General features: G+C 49.5%; 1 protein-coding gene across 17 annotated transcripts in view; it reads left to right on the top strand.

The window, feature by feature from the left end:
* DYSF (dysferlin) overlaps positions 1 to 22191 on the top strand; it is a gene marked incomplete at its 5' end in the record, with an annotated part of 204335 nt that overhangs the window by 5199 nt on the left and 176945 nt on the right. For 8 of the 17 annotated variants that reach the window (XM_081069417.1, XM_081069419.1, XM_081069415.1 and 5 more), the window contains 2 exons: positions 14059 to 14114; positions 15068 to 15159. In XM_081069417.1, the coding sequence (XP_080925543.1) occupies positions 14059 to 14114; positions 15068 to 15159 (148 nt within the window). Of the gene's footprint in view, positions 1 to 4608; positions 4809 to 14058; positions 14115 to 15067; positions 15160 to 22191 lie in introns of those variants that run through there. The other 9 variants (XM_081069412.1, XM_081069423.1, XM_081069425.1 and 6 more) reach the window with 3 other exon arrangements.

Raw genomic sequence — 22191 nt, 5'->3', positions numbered from 1 at the left:
CCCAACACCTCTATGAAAGTATCATTCTTTTGATTTCCCAGAAGGGGAAACAGACTCTGAAAAGTCAAGTCCCATGCCTCAGGTCACACAGCTAGAAAAGGGTGGACTGGGATGGAAGTCTAGGACCACCTGATTGTTCCCACTATGGATGGTTCTTCCTGGGCACCCACATAATCATGGTTGTAGCCAGAATTACTACTTCCTGTGCATTCCAGGCCCTCAGTGGACGTGTGGGTGCCTTTCCCTCCTGGCTGCTTGTATTGGGATATACGTACAACACGTATTCTTCAATGAATCTGAGGGGAGAGGGCAGGAGGATGCGTTGGACCATCCATACTCCTTGATGGTTTTGGACTTTGGCAAATGTGACCCAAAGGAATCCTGTAAACTCACGGGCAGAGTGTTCACCTCCGCGTGATGGCATTGAGCAGAAGGACAAGGTGTGTTTGCTGCTTGGACACCTCATGTCAGGCATTGGGAAATAATGGAGACCTGAGCCAGAGCAGGCCTGCTGGCCCACCTCTAACAGCAGGAAGGGGCCCTGTTAGAAGTACTTTTCCCTCAACTGTCAGGGAGGACCCCAAATTGGTGACAGGAAGATAGGGGTCACAAACTCACATGCCTATGGGAGCCTGGCAGTTGGCATAACTAAGATGAGGCCAGTGGGAAAAGCACATGCCTATTGGGTGACTGAGCAAGTGGGGTGACTGGAGAGGGCACACCCTGTCCACAGCTGCCAGATGATCAGTGGTAGGCAGACAATTTGGGCCCATGTGCCAGCTTCTTTGCTCTTTCAAGAGAAGCTAGAATCCAGATTTGTATGAGAAATCTCCTGATGTTTAATTAAGGTACGATATTGTTGGTCAAAGACAGCAGGTGTATAATTATGCTGGATGTGTCCTCGGGGAGCACCAGGGACAGCATCTGAGTCACAGTGTTTCATTGAATCTTGGAGACCTTGGTCCTAGGCTCTATGAAAAACAAGCAACCAGTCTTCTCTCACTTGGGATTGTTAGTCAGCACCTATGGGTGAATACATCCAAGGGGTGATGGGGTGATGGGGGAGAGCTTCCGCTCCCTCCCCTCTTACCTCCATCAGCTGTGAAATGTCATTGAAGTTCACATGACGTCTTAAGTAAAAACTGGACTTGCTCTGCAAACTCAGCTTCAAAACAGGTCCTCTCACCCTTTTTACTACCCAACAATGGCTCCTAAGCCAGCTTTGTTACCTTCACAGCAGAACTGGAGTAGTCCAGGGTGCTGGGCAGCTGCCCTTACCTGTGGCTTTAGGTGTGGTACAGACCTGGCTGTTTCTTAGGCAGTTGTAAGTAACGGTGGTACAAACACCATCGTCACTCACTCACATAATAGTTGATGTGTTGGCAGTCCTGGCTGGTAAAATTCTGACTCACAAAGCTGCCCAGGGCCCCAGGTCCTTCTGTCTTGTTGCCTTGCTGTCCCCAGGGGTCCCTTTGGCTCACCATCCCCATCTATATTGTAGCAAGGGCAGGCATGCCCATTCCCTTTAAGGACACAAGCAGGCAGTTACATACATCCTTTTTGCTCACATCCTGTTGGTCATCACTTAGTTTCATGGCCACGTGTAGCTGCAAGGGAGGCTGGGAAATATAGTCTTTCTATTTGGGTGGCCATGAGCCCAGGTAAAACTCTATGGAAATTTTTTACAAAAGAAGAGGAGAACATATAGGACAAGAGACACATGGAGGTCTCAACCACACTCTGCATGAGAGCTGCATTCCTGATACAAGTGTCCCTGGGAGGAAGTCCCTTGAGAACTAGGCCCCACTATGATGTCCCCGAGGGAACAGTCAGCTATCTAATCAGGGAGGAGTCCTGGGCAGTGAACAGAAGCCAGGGTGGGAAATTGGAGGTTGGGATGGGAAAGAGGTCTCAGGAAGTGTCCAGGCACCAGGCCACCAGAGGCTGCATTTCTGGCTTACAAAACAGGTGTGTACAGTCCGTTCCTTGGACACAAGCCAAGTGTTTGTAAAAGTACCTTGGAATATTCCTCTGGAAATATTAGATATGCTCCCCACAGATTTCCTGTGCTGACTGACACATTAGAGCAGGAGTAGCGGGTAAGGTGTGATGTGGTTGGAGGAAAGGAGCAAAGCCAGGAATCATTGTGACCCTGAAAAAAAAAAAATCCCAAATCATCATATCCAAAACTCCCCCTAGGGGGCAGTACTAGCCTCCTTGAGAACCACTGGCTTAGCCTCACGTTGGGGTGGAAGGGACACCGAGGAGCCAATGACAATGTCCATTACACCAACCCCTGGGGGCCTCTTACTGGGCACTGAAATGCTTGGCTAAGTGAGCTGGCCTTGGTCTGTCTCCTCATTGACCAACTCTACAGTCTAGCTGGACATCAAACAAGTAATTATACGAATAGTTATTCCTTACAGTTGGCATGGTGCTAACTAAGAAGGAAAAGAGCTGCTGCGGGGCTGTTTGGGGTGGGGGTGGTCAGGAGGTCAGAGACGGCTTCTGGGGAGATGATGTTTAAGCAGAGGCCTGAAGAATGAAGGGGGGGCCCTGTAAAGAGAGGGGAAGCTGCATGGTGACAGATGTTTACTAGACTTATGGTGATCACATCATAAGGTATATAAATGTTGAATCACTATGCTGTACACTTGAAACTACTATAACGTATGCCAACTATACTTTAATAAAATGAGAGAGAGAGAGAGAGAGAGAGAGAGAGAGAGAGAGAGAGAGAGAGGCGTTTGCAGGCAGAGGGGGCAGCAGAGTTGGGAGGGTTGGGAGGGAGGAAGGGAGCTCAGCATGTTCCAGAAACTGAAGCCACTAGCGCTGGAACTCAGAGAGTGAGGGGCTGAGTGGTCTCTGTGGGTTGAGGTAAGGAATCTGGGCTTTATCCCAAGACTGTGGGAGGCCTATGAGGGGTTTTCAGCAGGGGTTGACCTGATCATATTTATTTTACAATGGCCTGGCTCCAGTGTGGATAAAGGACCAGAGGTCTCCACCTCATTATGAGGGTGGATGGGGTCACCCAGGGAGAGTGGTGGAGTCAGGAGAAAGAGGGCCCAAGCCATTTAGACGAGGCACAGCCTTTAAGGTTGGGGTGAGGACAGCCTTGGGCTTGTCATTGAGTGGGTGAGAGGGGCCAGGATCTAGTGCCCCAGTGCCAGCTGAGCTTAGCTAGGAGCATGGATGATTCCTTCATAATCAGAGGAGGGAAGGAAGGCAAAAGATTTGGGCACAGAGGCTGATGGGGGCCGGAAGGCTGGGAGCCTGAGGAAGTTCTCTATTCTGAATATAGGAAGCAAACAGAGTGAGGATGGCGATGGGGTGTTACAAGTCTGGGGAGAGAAAAGTTGGAAATAGTCATTTAGGAGAGAGGCAGACTGATGAGTCTAGAAATATAGTATGGTTGCTGGACAGCAGTGAGGGGCCACCTGAGTCGGGGCCATGAATATCGAGTGACATGGGACAGGTTAGCTGTGTTACTCGCCAACACCTTTGGTGGTTAGGGTGCAGGGGTGCAGGAGGCGGAGGTGGATTTCTCCAGGTTATGTTTTTGCCACAGGGAAATGCTGGATTTCTCAAAATAAGAGATGGGAAAGGGCATAGCGATGTTGTGCGGCAGAACGATGATTAGCCACTGAATTTAGGCTGAGTCAGGCGGTCAGTGAGGACTGGGGAGGTGGGAAGAGGGCCCTGACCAGTGCTAGGGGCTGGAGTGTGGGGGTATCGGGGTGAGAAGCCAGGGAAGGTGGCCAGGCAGTTCATCAGCCGGAAAGGAACCAGACATTACACTAGAAAGAGTGCTGAGGGCTGTCACCGCTCAAGGCTCACGCTATAATCAATTTCCCCCGCGGTGGGGGAGAAGGAGCCTAGAGGTTGCTGTGGGGGCTGTGGCCAGGGACCAAATGGGCAGCGGGTGGACTCCTGTGCTCCAGGAACGCAATCTAGGTTGTACAGAGACCTCTGCCTCAGGAGATGAGCGACTCCAGACGGCCCTGGAGAAGGCGCCGAGCAGGATTCGCGGTGGCTCGAGCCCCGGCCTGTGTCTGGCGGCGGGGCTCCCAGCGCGCGGACGGGTGGCCTGGGCTCCCCGCGTGGGGCGGGGGCGGGCGGGGGCGGGCGGGCGGCGCGGAAGCCCGGGGCTCTGGGCGCAGCTCGCGCTCGGCCGCTCCGCGCCCTCCTCCAGCGCTCGCTCCAGCTGGGTTCCCCGCGGACACGTTTTGGTCCCTGAAGTTCGGTCACCCGCTCCTCCCGCTTTCGCTCGTTTCTCCTCCTGCGCTGGCCAAGCGTCCTCGTCCTCGGCCTGCGGGCTGGGCTGGGAGCAGCTGGGAGGAGCCCCGCGGACGCGCGGCTGCGAGGACATTGCCGAGACGGCCGGGAGCGCCGGCCCGGCGGGGAGTCCGCGACGCTGGGGGCTCCCGGGGGCAGGGCCGGCGGGCGCAGCGTCCCCGCTGCCTGGCAGAGCGCTGCGTCGCGCTGTCATTCCGGGAACGGGCGCGCCCCACGGAGGGGAGACCAGCGCCCCCCCCCCCCGCCGTGGGGAGGGTCCACTCGGCGAGTGTCCGGAACCCTCCCGGAGGCCCCTCCCAGGCGCTGGGACTTGGCGGAGGCGACAGCTCCCCTTTGGCACGGCTGCCGGGAGCTCGGTGGCTGTTTGGGCTCGGCGCTCGCGGTCTGGTTCTCGCCCTGGTCCTGCCCGCGCGCCCGAATCATGCTATACTGCCTGCTGGTGAGTGCCAGCAACCTCCCCAGTGTGAAGAAGGACCAGCGCAGCGACCCTGTCGCCAGCCTGACGTTCCGAGGTGAGAGCCCGGGGCCACCGCGCCGCGCCTGGTCTGCGGCCGCGCTCCGATACTAACTCCGGTGCAAGCCACGCTTTTCTCCCCCTCTCGGCAGGGACAGGCATCCCAGCCCTGTCTTCTTCCGAGGGAGCGAGGAGGGTGAAACAGAGCATAATAAATGCCATAGGGCTCTGACATTCTGGAAAACGGAACGTGTCATACATAATATATCAACAGTTACCACTTGTCTAAGACCAATAGCCAGAGGGTATCGGTCTCGCTGGGCAGTGAGGATTCAGGGAGCGTTGGGAGATGGGCGCCGAATAGAACCTGGGTCACCTGAAACCTGGGCGTGTAGACGGTGTGCTTTGGAAGTTAAGTCTTTATTCCATTCATTCATTCGCTCGTCTTTATTGAACACTGGCCATATTGAATCCACCGGGTCTCAGCTGGGAGGAAAGGGAACAGAACAAGCCAGATACGGCCTTGACACAAGGAGTTCTGAGGAGTGTCAGGATGTTTTTTCAAATCCAAAGAGCCTAAGTGTCTCCAGGTGGTACTTAGACAAGAGAGGGTCTGGTCTCTTTCTGTGTTTGGGGCAACAAAGGACTCACAAGCCCCTTCTCACGAGGCATCAAAGCTCCCACTTTGCAGTCATTCCCACTGGAGGAGGCGTTTTAGGAGGGGAAAGGGAAGAGGAAGGATCTGTCAAAATTAAGAGAAGGAACAATGGCTGTGAGTCAGGACCCCAGTTCTGCAAAGAAAGGTAAATAAGGAGAGGAGGGAGAGTTTTCCTCTTACCGGGAGGCATATCCTATGGTTTTGTGGAATGAAAACATGTGTGTATCGCAAAAGATGGCCAGATGCAGAGGAACAAGGGGAATCTTTAGCTCTGACCCATGATCTCCATCTGTTCTTCAAGCACCCCAAAAGACTAATAACCATAGATGAAGGACACAGTTTGGCAAAGTGAGAACTATGTGAAGCTTTGTTTCTTTGTTATGGGATAATTTACATTTTATTCCTTTTTTGAGACGTGTGAGCTGAGACATTTGAGAAAACTTTGCTATTTGTCATTAATTGGTGACATTCCTGGGTGCCCATTATAAAATGCAACTTCAGGACAAGGTCCCTAGCTCTCCCCTGTCCATCAGACTCTGCCTAACCAATTCCTGTACAGAAATTGTGAGGCCACCACTGGCTGGAAAAGAAGTTTCCTAAGGATGCTGAGTTAGGGGCCCACATTAGCCTTGGTCTCTTGGATGCCTTGGAACTCTTTCGGGTCTCTTCATAGTCCTCTTTCCCTGGCTCTGTAACAGTCGTCTGGTAGCTACTATTCTCCTCATTCTGAAGATAAGGAAATGGAAACCTGGAGAAGTTAAACCAGGTGCCCAGGTCAGTGGTCGTGGCAGGGAACTACCAGTGTTTGGAATGGGCAGTGCGCTTGAGTCAGATAGGTGACTCAATCGATAACCTATTGAAGCCCCTCTTGACCTTTGCCATGGCCCAGGTATCCTGTGTGCTGCTGCTGTCCTCCCCCAATCTTTGCATTCCCCATCCTTTATGATGCCTATGATCTATGCACTGACAAGCCCTGAGCAAAACTGAAACATAATAGAATGTAGTATTTCCAGCTCGTCCACGTCTATTTGCCTTTCAAAGGCCTGCTGCAATGCCACCTTCTCCAGGGAGGCACTCAGGATTCGCTCGGCTCTGGTTAGTCTCTCCTCTTTGGATGCACAGCACCTTGGTAGGTCTGTTAGCTCACTCAGCTCAGTCGGCCTGTGCTCAGTACTCACTTCCATACCTAGGACAGCGTGACTGCTTGAGAGCAGCGGCCTGTCCTATTCATCAGGATGCCTGGGATTGTAGGCAGATAGGTGCTCTGCAGTGTTTGTGCCCTTTCTGGCTCAGTATATAGCTGTCATTCAGTGTGGGGCAGTGATCCTCACGCTTTCCTGTGCCTGAGAATCCTCTGGAGAGAGTGCTTCAAAGCCAGATTCCTGGGTTTCATCCATAGCGGTTCTGATGCAGCAGGTTTAGCTAAGTAACCTGAGAATCAGCACTGGACACCTATCTGATGCAGGTGGTTCCGTTTTGGAAACATACACACAGAGAAATTGATGTGAGATGTGGTGACAGATTAAATTAATGTGACAGGTTAAATTAAATTAACCTCCTCTGCCCCCCCAACAGGGTATATTCATGCTGGAGTTTGGGTCTGAGCTGATGCTAAGGGAGGAAGGTTGTTAGAATTGGACCCAGAATTTACAGATCGTCTAGGCTGGGCTACTTAACCCTGGCAGCATATCAGAATCCTTAAAAAAAAAAAAAAATCCACTGTTAGCCTCTCTGTCCCTTTCTCTCTTGAAGCTAAATCTTTGGAGGAAGAGCCCAGATATAGGTTTTTCTAAACAGTCTCCAAATATGTTTGAAGCACGGTCAGGGTTGAGAACCCCTGAGCCCAAGCCCCTTATGGCGTAGATGGGACTGTGGCCTGCTTGCAGAGAAGCCAGCTTGCACTGTGTGCCTGGCTCCCCCATGGTGCCCGAAGTGCATGGGCCTGGCTGGCCCCACTTTCCTTGCAGTTGTTCCCCTAGCATTCCAGCCTCGGATGTAATTTCAGGACCTGCCTCCCAAAATAGACTATGAGCTCTGGAAGACCAGATTCTGAGAGCACTTTTTTGGTTTCCCTGACTCAGGTTTTCAGGGTAGAGGCAATTAATGAATTCTTATCATGTCTTTGTTCTTGAATTAACTAATTAATTATGTAACTAAAGCTGCCCTGAGTACCTGGGCCTTGGTAGGTAGTTTTGACTTACCATCTTTGTGAATGAGCAGCTTCATTTCCTATAGGATTTAGTAACCTGCACCTTTTTACTGCCCTGCTCATTTTCTGCCCTGTAATGTGATTGTTTATGTTCCTCCATTCTTGCATTTAGTTCATTGAACACATATTCATTAAGCACCTACTGTGTGCCAGGGCTATTTCAGGTGCTGGGATTGCATCCAAGAACAAAACAAGATCCCTATTCCCTTGGAGCTCAAACATCTTATTTCCTTGAAGTTTGGATCTTCTGTGTCCCCACTTGGTGAATTTCTATCTGCTTCTCCCAGGTAGGGTTTCCAGGCGGGAATTCCCACCGTTCTCGGAATTTTTTTTCACTTTTCCGTTCCTGAATCCTGAGAAAAGTTGGTCGGGAAATCGGGAAAATCGGCTCCTTGAACCAGGTGGTTGGTAGTATCAGCCGTCGCTTGGTGGAAACGATTCATCGTGGAGAACAGAAAACAGTTTGTATCTCGGGATTCGGGAATGGGAAAGCGAAAAAAATTCCTGAGAATGGCGGGAATTCCCGCCAGGAAACCCTACTCCCAGGCTTACCAGCCGGAAAACTGAGTCACTACTGTCCCTTCCCTCTCCCTCATCCATCCCCCTGTTTCTCCAGCCAACCCCGCCCCTCTTTTTCCTCCTCCCCTCCCTTCTATCTCCTGGGGGCTTCTCTAGACATTGGGCAGGAGCCTGGAAGATCTAGAACCCCTGGAGGTGGCAAGCAACCTACCAGAGGCAGAGTTCAAAACAATGGTGATACGGATGCTCAAGGTACTGCGTGGGGAATGTAGTCAATAACATGGGGATAGCGTGGTACGGTGTCAGATGGTTGCTGGACTTGTCATGGTGATCACTTCTTCAGGTACATAAATGTTGAACAATTATGGTGTACTCCTAAAACTCATATAACATTGTATGTTAGCTATATTTTTAATAAAAATCTTAAAAAACAAAAATAAAAAACACAATACCCATCAGACAGAGAAAGTGATAGAAATTCAGCAGAGAACCAAAAGGTAGCGGCAACTGAAAGAAGAAAAGGTAGCCCTGGCTTCTGCCAAAGGAAGGTTTGCTTTACATCTTGGCATAGATACTCTGAACAAAAAGAGTAGGCAGCTTCTGATCACTCTGATACTTGCCGTTCCACCCATGCGCTGATATAAACCTGGGCACCTCAAGAACTAAGGAGCTGTCGCTTCCTGCCGTCCCCGGCAGAAGCCCTGTTCTTCTCACCTCCAGGAACTCCACCCTGATGTCCATTTTTCTACATCCTAAGTAAAACCACACTTTCCAGGAAACAAGCCAGAAATGGTCATTGTGGGTGGATATACTGGGGGTGGTGCAATGTACTCTGAGAGGGGTAATCTTTAAACTCAAAAGGCCATTTAGAACTGGGGAAGAGATTGGAACATCTATGACAAAATTTTCTTGTAATTTTAATGTGTTCACCAAAGGGAGCAGGCACGGTGTTTATCTACTCTGCCACCTTGGATCTCCTCCTGATGGCTATTCTGTGAGGTGTCAAGAGAGTGCCCAGTACAGAGCAAGTCCTCAATAGATATTTGAGGAATAAATGAGAAGGTGTCAAGGCTGCCGGTGGGATCTGAAGGCTCTGTAAGGCTTCTGACAGTAAGTCCTGTCACCTTGGGCAGAAACAGTCTGTCTCTCTGTGGAAGTCCAGACACCTTATCTCCTCTCCTCCCTGCTTCCTCTCTAGGTGAATGGCACCTCCAGCCACCCATGTACCCCTGTCAGAACTCGAGACGTCCTCTACTATTCCCCCTGTGCCCTTCCCCACCCGGACACTGGAAGACACCCTAGCCTCGCAGTCTGTGTCCTCACATCTCCCACCTGGACTTTTTTTTTTTTAAAGTGTTAAGATATACATAACATAAAAGTTACCATTTTAACCACTTTTAAGTGTTTAAGTGGTATTAAGCACATTCATATTATTGTGCAGCCATCACCACCCTCCGTTTCCAGAACTCTTCCATCTTCCTCAACGGAAACGCTATACCCATTACATAGTATCTCTGTATTCCCTCCTCCCCACGCTCCTGGGAATGGGCTTATTTCACTTAGCATAATGTCCTCCAGGTCATCCATCTTGTAACACGTGTCAGAATTTCCTTCGTTTTTAAAGCTGAATAACATTCCACTGTACGTGCACCGCACATTTGGCTTATCTGTTTATCTGTCGATGGACATTTAGGTTGCTTACACGTTTTAGCGACTGTGAATAATGCTGTGATGAACGTGATTGTACAAATATCTCTCTGAGGTCCTGCTGGACTTTTATGATAGCCTGTGACTGTCCTTGTCTTTACTCCCACACCATCCCAATGGGGTGCGTGACTCCTGAACCTCTTTCTCTCCATGAGAAAGCCTCAGGACTTTCCCGCTCCGTGCGGCCTCTGGTACAATCCCTCCAGCAGAGTGGCTGGACTGCATGAAAGCAGAAACTGCTGGTCCTACCTGGAGCCATGGGGCTGGCTCAGATCAATGTGGAGGGGTACCGTGCATGGATGTGAACGCCAGGAGGCTGGTTCAGGGGTCATCTGTGGAGATATCAGGTCATGTCTCCTATATGTTCAGCTCCCGGAAGCAAGGGCTGCTTCTTTCTGAACTTAGATATGAGGGCAGTGTGGCTGTGGCCTCCACAACCCCTTTAATGAATCCTGCCCCCAACATAGTACCAGGCACATAATAGGTATCAAAAACTATCTGTACATCTTTATTGCCATCATTCTTCTCCATGGAAGTCAATGTCCCTCACATATTAGCTACAGCAACTCACTCTTAGTGTCAAGCTGTTTCACTTCTTCATGCCTTAAATTTTATTTTTATTGTGGTAAAATATACATAACATAATTTACCATTTTAACCATTCTTTTTTTAAAATTGGGGAATATTGGAGAACAGTGTGTTTCTCCCGGGCCCATCAGCTCCAAGTCATTGTCCTTCAATCTGTCATTTTCTTTCAATCTAGTGGAGGGCGCAGCTCAGCTGCAAGTCCAGTTGACATTTTCAATCTTAGTTGCAGGGGGTGCAGCCCACCATCCCTTGGATGTGAACTGGCAACCCTGTTGTTCAGAGCTTGTGCTCTAACCAACTGAGCCATCCGGCCACCTCATTTTAAAGTGTACAATTCAATGGCATTAAACACATTTACATTGCTGTGCAATCATCACCACTATCCATCTCCAGGACTTTTTTATTATCCCAAACTGAAATTCCATACCCATTAAATAATAACTCCCCATCCTCTCTCCCCCCAGTCCCAGGTAACCTCTATTCTACTGTCTGTCTCTACTTATGAATCGGACTACTCTGGGTACCTCATAGAAGCGGAATCTTATACTATTTGTCCTTTCGTGTCTGGCTTATTTCATTTAGCATGGTGTTTTCAATGTTCATCCAAGTGGTAGCATGTGTCAGAATTGCCTTCCTTTTTATGGTTGAATAATATTTCATTGTATGGATAGCCCACTTCTGTTTATCCATTTATCTGTTGATGGGCCTTTGAGGCTTAGTGCCTTAGAGATGCAATGGGAAATGGACCAGTATTTCACAGCCTTTCCTTAAACCATCCTTTGACAGGCATAAAACCCTCCCATGTTACATACTGTGATGTGTCCCCTCAGTGACCCCCCTACGTTAGAGTTTGTCTTTTCTATGATCCCACCAGCTCCAAAGATCCCATTGTCATCAGTGTTACAAAAACAAGCATTTTATCTGCTTCCCAAATGTACTATGCCCTTATAATTGAGTTGGGGGGGGAGGGTGTCTGTCCTGTTTTGATTACTAGAGATTGGCAGCTGGCTCTGCCAAAGGTCAGGGTCTCCCTTCCACACTGTAACCCCTGTGGGCGTCCAGGACCTGGGGGGCTAACAAGCATCCTGAGCCACTGAGAGGTATCTGTCCCCACAAGATGGGCCTGGGGCCCAGACCGCTAGGGAGCACAGCACCCAAGCCGCTGATAGGTAGACCTCATCAGGTGGTTAGCAGAAAGGTAGTGATGTGGCTCCTTATGCGAGCCCATGGCCACGTCTGATGTTCAGGTGTCAGGAGATGTGTGGGGCTCCTTCCATGGCTCAGTCAGGTGGCCCCCAGTGCTGGCTGAGGCAAGATGGCCTGTCTTCTTACCTTCACTCTGCTCCTGTCTCTGAGGCCCTCCTCACTTCCTCTTCTTCAGTCCATGGTCTTTATTAGAGTTGGGGGACCAGGACGGTCTGCTTCATCATTCCTGCTACACACCTTGCTCTTGGTACTCAAGGGCCAAGATGGCGATGTTTTTGTTCTCCAGTTCTCCTCTGACAATCTTCCTTTAAGGCAATATTTTCAAACGGTTTGGACTATTCTATACAACAAGACTTATCGTTTAATCAAGGCACAGAGCATACACAGAAATATATATATGAAAATATAATCAAAAGTTTCAAGTAATAGTACTTTTCTGATGAAAGATGTACTTTGATGTTTTCTTCTCCAGTCTGTTCTGTCATTAAAAAGACATTGGTAAACTCACTCAGGTGATGTGATGTCTCCTAATGGGTCCCAATGAGTAGTTTGAAAAACAGCACCCTACAACAATGGGAGACTGGTCTGGGATAGAGTTGGGTGGGTAGGCCTGGGGAAAAAAGTGAAGAATTTCCATGGGGGACAGAAGAGTCCTCTCATGGTTGGTTCATTCCTCTTCACTTAGATTTTCAGTCTGGAGGAAACCCCCCTAGCTTCAGCACCATTCTCATGGATGTCTCTGGCCCAATTCTGCAGAACAATTTAGGGAGAGGGTGTATCCCTTTCCCCCAACCCCAATATGAGCTGTGAGCATTCCTGTATCTTTAACTATCGAGCTTGTTAAATTACACACGTAAAGCCACATCTCTCAAGGCCAAAGTTAATCGCCAAGGACAGGACAGGCATAAATCCATGATGACGAAGGAACGATTTTCTTAACTGTTTCCTAATTAGCAGCATGCCTTCCCTTTCCTTGGCGTCTATAAGTCGTGTGAGTGTGCTGGGTGAACGTCTCGTTTCTTTTTTGGCTCCTCTTTGGGACTGTAGCACCCATGAGTGACTCCTTCCTTAATGTCATGCGGAGGCTCCCAGGGTTGGCTCTTCTAACCAGGACTTAGTGAAGTCCCATTGAGGGTCTTTGTTCTCCTCACCGTTAGGGAGTGCAGGAAGTGGGAAACCTTTAAAAGACACTTTGCACAGGGCTTGGCACACGGACGCTGCTCAATCAATACTAGCTGGCAGCCTCAGAAAATGCTCCCAAGTGGGCATCTCAAGAGAGGCTGCAAATGGAATTTTCCCCTGTTACTCCTGCATCGGAAGTTGATAGGAGAGAGGAAGTAGACACTTAGATAGCATCTCATATCCCTTCAGATTCCCATAAAGTAGACTCTTACTATTGTCAATTTACTTCTGAGGAAGCTTAGGCCTAGGGAGGTTATAAGCCCTACCTGAGGTCACACAGTAGTAGTGGCTGTCAGTTGAGTGATTCCAAAGCCATGTGTCTACCACCTGCTGGAGTCACACTAACAGATTCCACAAGGGGATTCAGAGTGGTTCAGCCAAGGGCAGACCTGGACCAACTTTGAGAAGATAACTGGTGCCCCTCCCAGAACACCCCTCCCCCCACTATGCCTCCTTTCATTCCCCTTCCCCGTTGACGCGCAGCCATACTGTTAATGCAGTCTTCTGGCGTTCTCTGAGAACAGTGACCTTGCAGCCAACTTGGGAAAGAAAAGCACCCATTTATTTAGTGTCCAATTGCTGGGCACCTCATTATATACTAGGGTTACCAACATGGTGAGGCATAGTGTCTGCCCTCTGAAGCTCACAGTCCATTTACTTATTTAAAAGTGTACAATTTAAATGGTTTTTAGTATAGTCACGATGTTGTGCAATCATTTTCACTATCTAATTCCAGAATGTTTCACCCCCCAAATAAACCTCTGTTAAGAATTTATTCCCCATTCCCATCTCCCTCCAGTCCCTGGAAACTGCTGTTCTGTGGATTTGCCTATTCTGGACATTTCATATAAACAGAATCATATAATATGTGGAGGTAGATGTCTTTAAAAAGAAAAGTGGTATATTTTCTATGAAGATCATTTATTCTTAGAGTCAGAAAATTTATAATTAAAAAATTTTATTTAGAAAGTCAGTAATAAACTCAAGAAGAGTCAGCTTGGGTATTTTCCTTTAAAAACATCCTTCTGACGGGACGGCTGTTTCTCCATCCCAGGGTTGAAAGAGAGAAGTTGAATGATCGGTGTTGGGCATTTGTGCAGACAGGTGGGTTCTCAGGGGATCCAGTGGTTTTGTAAGGTGTCTTTTGGCGGGCGAGCTGCAGAGTGGGTCTGAGAAACTGACTCTACCTTGGTGGGAGGTGCAGGATAGTCTCTCACTGTCTCTTTGTGTCTGTCTTAGGGGTGAAGAAGAGAACCAAAGTCATCAAGAACAACGTGAACCCCGTGTGGAATGAGGTAGGCGAGTTTTCTCACCGTTTCTCCTTTCCTCTCTCTCTGCTGCCACCGTCCCTGTAGGGACAAGTCAGGGGGCTTGTGCAGGAAGGGGGCTTTTGCAGTCGTATTGTCAAGCAGGGGAGGGCTGGTGGCCCAGTGTGCCAATGAAATCCTCCTGGCGCTTGGAACCTGAGAGGACCAGTGGTGGTCTGGCCTGCCAGGTAAATAGAGGCACCTCCTCTGTGGGTGTGGCATGGACAGGAGTAAGATGTCTTTTGTTTCTGTTCCCTCCAGCTCTGGTCAGCCAGGTAGAGGGGGTTTAGGGACTCTCTTGCCTGCCTTGTCTTCGTCACACAGGATGTTCTCCTCACCCAAAGCCCACCTCCTCCCCGCAGACCTCCTTGATAAACTATCATAGGTTTTTGTCTGGCTCATGTTGGCCTCTGCCCCCTCAACCAGCCCCCTGAGTATGGCTCCCTGGTAGTCCTTAGGAAGCCCTGGGGGCCTTGTGTGGGTGGGGTTGGGATGCACAGGGGAGCCTTTGCTCTGAGGAGGGTTCTGGGGCTCCTGGATGGGTCTCCCTAATGTGGCACTAACTTATGCTGCCCACCAGGGAGGGGCCTGGCTTCTGGATGAGCACATTGATCTTGGTCCATTAGGACCTTGTGGGGTCACCTGACATTTTCCCCAGCTGTGTTCCTGCCCTGGCTTCTTGGTGATTGGTGGAACTGAATTGGGGAAGGGACCATGGGAGTCTGGCCTCCTTCTCTCTTCTGCTACCTTCGGCTCTTACTGTCATATTTAAGCTCTGGAACCCTTCCTTTCATGTAGTCATTCATTCTATCATTCATTCATCCTTCCACCAGCATCACTCATGGATGCCTGCTCGGTGCCCTGGGGGGACCAGGGTGAACCAGACAGTCTCTTCTCCTAGGAGGCCACAGGTTAAGTTGTCTTTTCTCCTTTTCTTCCAGGGCTTTGAGTGGGACCTCAAGGGCATCCCTCTGGACCAGGGCTCCGAGCTCCATGTGGTGGTTAAAGACCATGAGACGATGGGGAGGAACAGGTGAGGTGGTGAGGGGTCTGCGTGGCTTGCAGATACAGGTAGGGTCGTGGTGGACATGTCCTCCAGAATCTGGGCCCCCGAGAGCTGGTGTTTCAACTCAGCATTGACTGAAGACCTGCCTCTTGCGAGTCTGGCCCAGTCGTGGCTGCTGCGGAGTAGCCTGGCTGCAGCTTCAGGAACTGAGCCATGGGTAAATCTGAGAGCTATCCAGGCAAGGGGAGGGAAGATGGGCTAGAATCAGGAGTGCATGTGTTTGCACAGACAGCCTGTGGTGCATAGACAGGGGGTGGGGAGGAGAAGGCACCTGAGAAGGTGCGGCCCTCTCTCCCCGCCCCGTCCAGACTGGTGAGGGCACTGGCGCCCTGCAGGAGGCAGGCAGGCAAAGCGAAGCTGCCAGCAGCTGGAAGCTCCCAAGGAAGATTTCATGCCAGAGGTGGGACTTGAGGTGAGATTTATGGTTTAGAAGTTGGAAGAGTCGTAACGGTCCCCACTGATGACCCACCTTCCCGTGGCAGTATTTTCTGTTGTTATTTCATGTACACAGTGGAGAGAGTTTCCAGACAGGGGAACAGCAGGAGCAAAGTTGTGGTGGCAAAGGCAGGCTCCCTCGGCAAGTTGTGGATCCTTTTTCTTGTCACTGAGCTCCTGCCTGGTATGCTGGTGGGGGTGAGGGTGGGGAGTGGTGGGTAGGCAGGACCGTCTGAGCACGGATTGATGGTCCTGTTGATTGTGGGGTGGGGTGGTCTGGGAGACTCAGCCTGTGGGGCTGCACAGCCTTAAATGTCAGTGTAGGGGTTCAGCAGTCCCTCCTGGGCATGATGGGGTACATCTGTGTTAGGTGCCGGCAAGGGGAGGTTCATGCTCTTGGTGCCATTTACTGAGGTCTGGACTCCAGGATCAGGCATGACAGGCTCGCTGTTTTGGGATCTCCTCACAGGGGAGCCTTTGTTTGGGAATTAGGTTAGCCAACACAGCAGGCCTGGTTATGTTACCCTGGGGTGAGAGAGGAGAGAGGGAAGAGGGGGGATTCAGATACCAGGGAAGGCCAGCAAGGGTGTCAGGCTGCAACACACACGGAGCGTGTACAATCCGAAAAAGCTTGGAAGGAAAACCCAATTGCTGCCATCTTGTTTTGGTTCTGCTGGCCATGGGTGCAGGGCATGGTATATGTGGGGAGGGTGGGGGCACTTTCACTGGGTCCTCTGAAGGCAGGGTGCAAGATGTGGGGGCCCAGGCAACTTAGGCCTGTCTTGTCCAGCTTGGACCTCAGCAGCCCCCACCTGCATAGGGGCAGGGACTAGAATAAGCTATCCCAACACAGATGAGGGTTTTGTAGAAAACATGGCGGCCTCTAACAAGCATGAATGGCGGATCTGCAGGTCAGGCAGGGAGTGACACTGAGTGCTGAGTGGTCCTGGAAGGCTTCCTAGAGGAAGGCCACACAGACTGACTCAGAGGGTGGGGTCTTTAGAGAGGTGAGGAAGGGAGGGCATTCCAGTGTTCGAGTATGGAGGGCAGGCGGGCTAAGGCCTTACAGGTGGGACTAGGTCACATGACATGTGAGCCCAGTGACAAGGGAGCAGTGGGGCCAGATTGAGAGGGGCCTCCAATACCAGGCTGAAGATAATATTAGCAAAACCACAACAGCTGACGTTTATCAAGAGGTTAGCCAAATGTCTGGCCCTGTGCCACGTCTTTATATACAAGATCTTTTTACATCAGTTATATACTACTACTGGAATTGTCATCATTACAGATGGGGAAACTGAGGCTCTGAGAGATTGGGTGCTTTTCTCCAAGGCTAGTGGTGGAAAAGCTGTAATTGGAGGGAAGGTCTGCAACATGCTCTTAATCACTGAGCCCCTTGCACCTCTCAGAGGCTCCTGGAAACCCCAGGAGGGGGCTGGGCCCTTCTGGAGAATTTAGTTCCCTGAGAATGCTGGAGTGAAGAGAGCTTAGGAGGCAAAGGCGGAACAGTCTGGTTACTGCCAGGCATGCAGAGGAAATACAGGTTTCATTTTCATGATCACACTCAGCATTCCCTAGGCCCTTTTGGGGACATTTCTAAGACCATGAAGGCAACATAGGAGCAGAGGCCTATGAACATATTTTTGATGAATTCAAGGGCCAGGTTGGCCCTCAGGGTGACACCAGGCCAGTGCCACACATGGGGTGTCCTGGCCCTGTGGGTCAGATGTCACGCCAGGAGCCAGGCTGCATTTCATTTTGGGGCCCTCTCATTGGCCCCTGTGGGTGTCCTCCAGCTCCTGGAAGGAAGCCAGATCTCTGAAAACCAGTTCCCACATGACAAGTTCATTGCAGGGCCGGTGTGCAAGAAATCAGTTCCTCAAACATCGGTTTGCAGAAGAACTAATTCACAAAACTTCCCAATTTACTAAAAACATCTTTCTGATAACCATTGGAATTTAATTTTTGAATTTCTCAAACATTTATCTCAATTTTGCATTTCTAAGAATTACAAATTAAATATTAATTAAACCAAATTTAAATTTGACCTTACCTTCATAAACATCTGAAGAATTTTAGAGGGTGCCCAAACAACACTGTCAGGTGTGGAAATTATAGAATTCTGGCTTTGTTGTCGGAACCAATGGGGTCCGCAGCCTCAGTGCAGGTTGTGTGAATGCTACATGCATGAGGGTGAACCTGCTGCGGTTGTGGGAGGCAGGCAGGATACCTTCCGGGTAATTCCGTGATGCCCCCATAGTGAGCCCTCACAGTACTTTCACCCCACACATGAAATGTGAGAAACGAATCTGAGATGAAAAATTCTAAAGCTGTAAAAATAAGAAACATACCAGGAAGTGAGAAGAGTAACCCTGTGACATTTCACATTTTGAAAGAGAAAAGAGAAGAAATTCAGCGAACTCAGCTCAATGAATATTTTAAATAGAACACCAACTCACTGCCCTGGAGTTGTCACTGTCTGGTCAGGAGACAACAGGGAAATAACAGGTGTGACAGTGCCCATTGTCATCTGACTGTCCTCAGGGTTTCCTAATGGTGCCACGGGGTCATCACGCCGCCACCCGCTTCATTTCTTGGAGTCCTGGGTGTGTGTCCTGTGAGCTCATGAGTGGTCCTCCTGGGACCTGCTTCTAAGCAGGCGAATTGTAGCCCTCCAACGTTGTTAACTCCTGCAGTCTCCCTCTATCTGGCCTCCTCTCCCTCTTCTTAACCTCCCTCCTCTACCTCCATCTATTTCTAGAGTTCCCCTCAATGCCTCTACCATTCTTTACAGCCTTTCGCTCTGCACCTCTGTCTTCAAGTCTCTTGCTTTGCTTCTTTTCCTTCCTCGCAGCCCTTTCCTTTTAGTCTTTCTCTCCACAGACTTTCTCCCACTCTCCACTCTCCTCTCTGTCTCCATAGCTTCTGGGGCATTTGACACTTCTGTGTTTCCCCTGATGGTTGATGGCAGTTTTGAGTGACCCCCTTATACCAGACTGGTCTGCTGGCCTGGGAGTGGGATCTTGGGAAGCCTCAGGAGGGAAACCTCGGGCCAGGCACTGCCTCATGGCTGGGTAGCACTCCACTTACCCTGAGCGTGAGGGACCCCAGAGCCAATTGCAAGGGTGAATAAACTTGGTGTTGATAAAATCAGGTTTGAAATGTACATAAAAGGAAACTCCACTCCGACGACGGATGGGAGACACTCATGCAAACCCAGTGGGAGGTCCTGGAGTCCTGTCCCAGGCTGCCCTGAACAACTAACTTCCTGTTTATTCTGGGCTTCTCAGAGATGCTGGAGGGGAGGTGACCTTGACCCCTGACCAGCTGTTTTGACTTCTGGGATGTTCAGCCCAGAGGTTTCTAGTCCAGATGATACCATAGCGTCACCGGCAGCTTTTACACACACCAGTCCCTGGCCCCACTTGGAGGTTCTGATTTCATCGGTTGCGGGCAGAGCCTGTGCATCATTACAGACTCCCAGGTGTTAGGTATTTCTACAGCCTGGGGTGAGGCCTCTCGACTCTAGACCCATGCTGCCCAATAGAACTTTCTGAGATGATGGAGCTGTTCTGTGCTGGTTGGTGTAACTGAGGAACTGAATCTTAAATTTAATTTAATTTTAAGGAATTGAAATGTAAATAGCTAGTGTGCTTAGTAGCTCTGTGTTGGATGTTGAAGCTCTAGGTTGGTCTACTGTTCCAACCCTGGCTGTGTATTAGAATGACTTGGGGACTTCACAGTAGATCCGTATCTGGGCTCTGCAGCACATTGATGAAAGGAGAAACTGGACTAGGGTGCCGCCACGAGCACTTCTTGAAACTGCCCAGGGGAGGCCAGCGTGCACCAGGGTTGAACATCCACTGCCTCAGAGCAATGCGAGGAATAGCTCTCATTTGTTCCGTGGATTAGCTAAGAAATGAATATAATCTGTCACTCTGGTAATAGTTTATGTATGGTATTGGTGGAAATGATCACCATACAATAACCATGGCTAAAACTGCCCGTAGTAAAACTGTTACGGAAATGAAAAACCGACTGAAGAATTCTATTGGTAACTGTAAACACTGAGCTGCGAAAATTTGGTTTCATAGAAATAATTCCACACACACAAAAAACTCAAAATGGAAAGGAGCTATATTTGGTAAAAAAAAAAAAAAAAAAAAAAAAAATCTTTGAGCCAAATCTCTGTTGGGAAATTGAAACAGAAAATAATTATTACCAGTGACAATAATTCTGGAAAAATGAAAGTGAAGATTAAGAAACAAAGGAAGCAGCTTAATAATTGCACTGTGTAGAAAATGTATCAACAACTTAAATGGCCTTAATTTGATTTATTCTGGAAAATGCCTTTCTGGTAGAGATTAATTAATGTGAGTGTATTTTTGATTTAAATATTTAGTAAATGGAAACGCAAAAGCAAAAGTCTCCACGGGGTCGGAATGTCCAACTGTCAAAACACCAGGGTCAAAATAATGCTTGCCTTGACCTCAGCAGCTCACTGGCCCAGGCCTAGCCAGGCCCCGGGGTAGGTGGTCAGATTCAACCAAGAAACATACTAGACACACAGTTAAGTTGGAATGGTTCCAGTATTGCATGGGACATAGTTATATTAAGAAATTAGTCATTTATCTGGAATGTGCACTGAACAGGGAATCCTGTATTTGATCTGGCCACCCTACCCAGGGTGACCGTGCACTCAGCCCCCTTTAATCAAGCAGTATAGAAGGAGACCTCAATTTACACCAAGAAGCATTAGGAGGTGCTTACTGCCTTTAGGTGTTCACAGTAGCGTTTTCTTGCACCCTCTTAGTGACCTGGTAACACTATAAAGTGGAGCATTGGGGGTCTCTCACCTTCCCCTAGTCTTGGAGCCTGCACTTGCTGAGGGCCCAGCAGGCAGCAGGCTGCTGTTCCTCCTTCCTCCTTCAGCTGCTCCGCCTCCCACCCCCACACGGGGCTGGATAAGCTGGTCCAGTGGAATGAGTGTGGACTTTGGGAAGAGCTAGTATCTAGTCTCAGCAGCTGTGTGGCCTCAGGCAGGTCACCTAAGCTCTCTGAGCCTGTTTCTTCCTCCTTAGGAAGTATTGAACCAAATGCAAAAGCACATTTAAGGGACCTGTCACAAAGGGAAATTCCATAAACACTGGTTCCTTTTGGAACAGCCCCTTTTCCTTCTCTCTAGTGCTGCCCTCCTGCTGACCCCAGTGGCTTCAAGTCCCACGGATCCAGCCTTTTCCCATCAAAGGCTGCTCTCAGCCAGCTATGTTTTGAAAAAGGACTAATTCATACTGAAGTGTTGGTGGCAACCTATGGCTTCGTGTTTTGCTCCTCTTAGGAACCTGGGGGATGCTGCTTTATATGCCAGACTCTGCTTAGACTAAAAAGGGAATACTAGTGGTAAACGTTCGGCACCACAATAGTTATGAGGAGATATTTTGGAAATTGTGGGTCTTCCTGACATAGGTGACTACCTCCTGTAGGACCGTGTCTGAGCTTGGAGCAGGCCTTGGTGCCTCCGGGGTGGAGGTGGGGATGTCTCAGTGCCTCCTGGGACAATGGAATTAACCTACTGGGGACATGTGGGCATATTCAGGAAGGAGCAGAACGTGAGGTTTAGTCCTGTTAATAAGAGGACCTTCATGCAAGAATGCCTGGGAGATGGCAGAGGTGCCTGGGAGAGAGAGGGTCTGACCAGTCAGTGCCTGTCACCCACACCTGGAGTGTGTTGATTGGTCAAGGGGTTTCATCTTGGCAGGAGCAGGTGGTCTCAGTGCCCCAGCTGTCCATCCATTAGAGCTGAGCAGGGCAGGGGTGGTAGCAGGCGAGTAAGGGTCAAAGGCTTTCTCTCAGGGACCCCACTCTCAGTAGTGAGTCTCATCCTGGCACTGTCTGGGACATGGACCTCTCTGAACCTCTGTTTCCTCATCAGGACAATGGCACTAACAGTGCCTAGACTGCAAGGTTGTTGCTAAGTTTAAGTGAGATATGCATGGGTGTCAAACGCCTCCTCAGTGCTTGGCGTGTGGACCGTGTTCAGTATGTGGGGGCTGTTGGTAGTAGCAGAATGCACATACGTAAGCCACACTTACTTGTGAACGGTACACCGTGGGCATGTTTCATGTGGACACATGGCTCTACCTAGTGGGTGTCAACACATCACACACACATATGTGCACACATTCTTTTATTTAAAAAAACCCAAAAAAACCCATAGAAGTATAAAAATGATAAGCATTTTTTACAAGCATAAATAAGCTCCATTCTTACAAGGTTGTAAAGGAAAAAGTGCAAGTTCTCCCACCCACTCCCACCCACTCCTTCATTCCCTCCCGTGGAGTCCATTGTTGATAATTTGGTACATAGCCTCCTCAGCTTCTAAGTGTATGCAAGCAACATGTGTATACATTTACTTACACAAAAATGGAACCATGCTCTCTACGTACTGGTCTGTCCCTCGCTTTTTGTCACTTCATCACGGACCCTTTCCGAGGTCGCTGTGTACTGATCAACTCATTTTAAATGGGTGTGTGGTATTGTACAATGTGGGTGCACCATAATTTA

This window comes from Rhinolophus hipposideros (assembly GCF_964194185.1).
Source record: "Rhinolophus hipposideros genome assembly, chromosome: 12".
NCBI classification, from domain to species: Eukaryota; Metazoa; Chordata; class Mammalia; order Chiroptera; family Rhinolophidae; genus Rhinolophus; species Rhinolophus hipposideros.
This window is presented reverse-complemented; position numbering and strand designations above follow the sequence as displayed.